Source organism: Setaria italica, chromosome VI, assembly GCF_000263155.2.
Source record: "Setaria italica strain Yugu1 chromosome VI, Setaria_italica_v2.0, whole genome shotgun sequence".
NCBI classification, from domain to species: Eukaryota; Viridiplantae; Streptophyta; class Magnoliopsida; order Poales; family Poaceae; genus Setaria; species Setaria italica.
The window spans coordinates 4,462,322-4,466,009 of record NC_028455.1 but is presented as its reverse complement, the minus strand read 5'-3'; the positions used below and the strand labels follow the sequence as shown (position 1 = coordinate 4,466,009).

Genomic DNA, 3,688 nt, shown 5'->3' with positions numbered 1-3,688 from the left:
TCTTGCTTGGCATATCAGGGTAGGGTATTCTCCCCATAATGTTGAATGCCTAGAATTAGTTCTAATCATGTGCTTGTATGGCCCTTGCTAGTATAGATGCGTGCCACTAGGACCTCTTGTATGCCTTTCCCGCTAACCTTAGACTTATTCTTTTATTCTTTATTCATGAGATTGGCTTGTGTGTGTCACATTACCCTAATATATTTATCATGGCTTAGCCCTGTATGAACTTTGATTTATTACTTAAGCATATTGTCCTGAATATCTATCCGATAAAACATTTTACACCAATGTCATCCTTTAGGAAAAATATAAATAATGATATTCTAAATACTTTCCGAGTGAAATGCTACAACGGTATATCCGTGCGTGAGTAAATTTGTCCGTGATATTAAAAAATACGAAAAGGCGGTGGGGAGGCGCGCGGAGGCCGACAGCGGAGGGAGAGCAGGGCACACGGCCAGGCTGGCGGCGTGCGTGGGAAGGCTTGGTTGCGTGGAGAGGCGCCGGGACTGGCAGTGCACGCTAGGGTCGTAAGATATGGATCAGCATCCGACGGTTCAAAATCACGTGCACGAATCTCAAATACCGGATACGGACTTCCGGAAGTTCTATTGGTTTGCCGGATTTCTATATCTCCAAACGAACGAGCAGATGAATCTATGTATAAATGGCCCCGGCCCACTCGAGCCCGTTAATGAAATGGTCCAGAAAGCTTGCAGTCAGGCCCTCTTGGATGGCGCGGACACAACAGTCCTAAGAGCCCAACAAGACACATTGTTTTTGCAGTCCATACATGCTTCCTCTGTTTTGTTTTTCCTGACACCATCAGTGGCACGGGTAATATTCACCGAAGTACAGGAATCATCATGTCATCATATTAAGTGTATATATATATAACCTTGACTGTTATTAATGGTACATGGCAGAGACACTTCAACACATACAACCATTAGAATTCTGAATCCAGAACAAGATGCCGGCCATGGAGGTAGGCAGGCCAGCAGCATGATGAAGAAAGCAAATCAAGCAAAAGTACATGCACCAAGAAGACGACGACGACGGCGACGACCATCTCATCTCTCATCAACCGCAACTGGCACAGAGCTATACATTCACTTGGTGAACTCGATGGCCCATGCGTTGGCGTAGATGTAGGTGGCCTTGAACCCGGTGAACCCCGCGCCCTTGGCGAGCTCCCTGAACTCCCTCTCGTACCTCTCCTTGCCGCCGGGGTTGTGCGCGAGCATGATCATGTCGACGTGGAACACGCCCTGCGCCTTGGGGGTAGCCTCCGGGTTCACCGGGAGGACGCACTCGACGATGATGACCTTGCCGTTCGCCGGCAGCGCGTCGTAGCAGTTCTTGAGGATCGTCGCGCAGTGGGCGTCGCTCCAGTCGTGGAGGATCCACTTCATGAGGATGGCGTCGCCGGCGGGGACCGACTTGAACATGTCGCCGCCGACGTGCTGCACGCCGGGGAACGGCGGCGCCTCGGAGATCACATGGGGGAGGTCGAAGTTGACGCCCTTGATCTGCGGGTGGCAGGAGGTGATGGCGTGGAGGGTGGCGCCAATGCCGCCGCCGACGTCGACCAGGGTGCCCACGCCCTCGAAGCCCGTGTAGAACTCGAGGAGCTTCTTGGTGATGATCACCGAGTGGTTCTTCATGCCCTCGTTGAACACGCGGTTGAAGCGAGGATCCGTGCCGTGGTACTCGAACGCCGTCATGCCGTACGCCTTGTTGAACGGGATGCCGCCCTCCAGAACAGCGTCCTTCAGGTAGTACCTGATTCATGATAAAGATAGAAATTATATAGTCTGAAGAATGAATTTGATGGATTTTTCATTCATATGGATTTCTGGTTCGATGCGATGTGTCTTCGATGTGCCTATGTTTCATTTTAGTAACTGCTACTTGTAGCAATGCATACAGTGCTATCCAGAGCAATGACCAATTGGGGTGTACTGCCATAGTGCCCTGTAAAAGGTCTGAAGCCACCGACCAGTATGAACATTTTGAAAGATTTGCCAAACTGAAGATACTGCTACTGATGTCTAGAAGGAACAGGGCAAGAATCTATCAGCATCAGCCGATATGCCAAATGCTACTAGTCAGTGGCCTGTGGTCCATATCACACACACCAACCAGTTTGGCTGTCTGAAAATTCAGCTTCAGTTGGTGGCCCAGAGGCTCAGTCCATAACAGCACGGACCTGATTTTATCCTTTTTTTATTTTAAAAAATAACAGCAGGGATCATTTTCCAATCCTCGTGGTGGGATTGGGAGAAATTCTTGAACCATCTGAGCCGTCAAATAATCCAGATTTTAGAAAGGGATGGAGCTGGTCCATGATGTTCCTTCTCCAAGGTTCCCAAAAGTCTCACCTAATGGAGAGTGGAGACAACTTTGGCGCCTGCTTACTTTTCTTTCCTATTTTTTTAAAAGAAAAACTTGATTCTCCTTTCTTTCAGAAAATATTTTTGTATTCAGAGAAATATTAAGGATAACCTAACTATCATATGCATGCTTGTACTTGAAATTTACAGCAACTACCATATTATGTGTTAAAAAGTGAAGAAAACAAAACTAAATCGATTGTTCGATCAGCTCATGCATCAACAAAAAAGTTAATCGAAGAGCAATGATCAATTAACCAAGGCACACTCACCAGCTCTCCATGAGGACCTTGTCCTGGTTCATGAGCGCGAGCGCGGCCATGGAGACGCCGTCCTCGTTGGGGGTGAGCCACTTGCCCACCGGCGCGGCGGCGTACCGGCGGGAGTACTTGCCGTCCTTGTCCTCCATCTGGCACCTCACGACGTCGTAGGAGGCGAGCAGCCGCAGCATGCGGTCCACCATCACCGGCGCGTCGGGGTTGGCCGGCGCCACGGGGAGCCGCGCCACCACCTCCTCCGGCGACAGCGCCGCCGCGGGGTCCTTCTGGAGCACCTCCAGCAGGCCCAGCTCGATGGCGTTCTTGAGCGTCATCGGCAGGATGGACGACGACACCAGCTGCAGCGCGTACATGCACGCCTCCTCGTCGGCGACCGCGGCCACGTCGGCGGCGGTGGAGCCCATGGCTGGCTGGCTGGCTTCTGGAGCTGCTGCAGCAGGTGGCGAGGGGAGAGAGGAGAGGAGGGGGTGCGCTTCTCGCCGGCGGTGAGCTGAGACCGTGAGAGGCAAGTGGTGGCGTGTGCTCAGTACTGGGAGGTGGTTATATGGGGTCGGAGGCTTCACCAACCACCTCACCAACCCCTTTTTCTTCTTTCATTTTCTTCACCATGGCACTGAGAAAAAGCAGGTAGCTTATTAGCAAGGCGTAATGATGTTAAGATAAGTAGGGCCCATTATTTTGTTGGTGTTGGTGTTGGTGTTGGCGATGATTAACCATTTAATCTGTACTGTACCTTTAGGTTTTTGCGTGCGTGTCAAGTGCGTGGAAGATTTTGGAGATCGATCAATGTGCTCGGCCAACCACAGGTGAAGTGGTTGAGTTTGTGGGACTGAATGGTCACCACTGGTGTTGTTGCGTGGAGTGAGAAAACTCAGTGCACTCGGGTACAAAGTAGGATCGATGACAGTGATGCAGGGTGTTTGATCTTTAGTGCTGACTAAAATTTATGTCACATCAAATATTTGGAGGCTAATTAGGAGGACTAAATATGAGCTAATTATAAAACTAATT

The 3,688-nt window shown here is 50.3% G+C and overlaps 1 protein-coding gene across 1 annotated transcript; it reads right to left on the bottom strand.

The window, feature by feature from the left end:
* Nucleotides 1–856: 856 nt before the first annotated feature.
* LOC101765311 (caffeic acid 3-O-methyltransferase) lies at nt 857–3,207 on the bottom strand. The gene is made up of 2 exons (XM_004972743.4): nt 2,672–3,207; nt 857–1,788 (listed from the first exon to the last, which is right to left on the bottom strand). Exons 1-2 carry the CDS (start codon nt 3,079–3,081, stop codon nt 1,116–1,118), a joined length of 1,083 nt encoding a protein of 360 aa, XP_004972800.1. The 5' UTR covers nt 3,082–3,207; the 3' UTR covers nt 857–1,115.
* Nucleotides 3,208–3,688: the final 481 nt, after the last annotated feature.

What these genes read in the sequence shown, in the direction of transcription:
- LOC101765311 (XM_004972743.4), bottom strand. Translation starts at nt 3,081, where the DNA reads ATGGGCTCCACCGCCGCCGACGTGGCCGCGGTCGCCGACGAGGAGGCG. An exon ending in AAGGTCCTCATGGAGAGCTG is followed by an intron (nt 1,789 to 2,671) that starts GTGAGTGTGCCT and finishes ATCATGAATCAG; the next exon opens with GTACTACCTGAAGGACGCTG.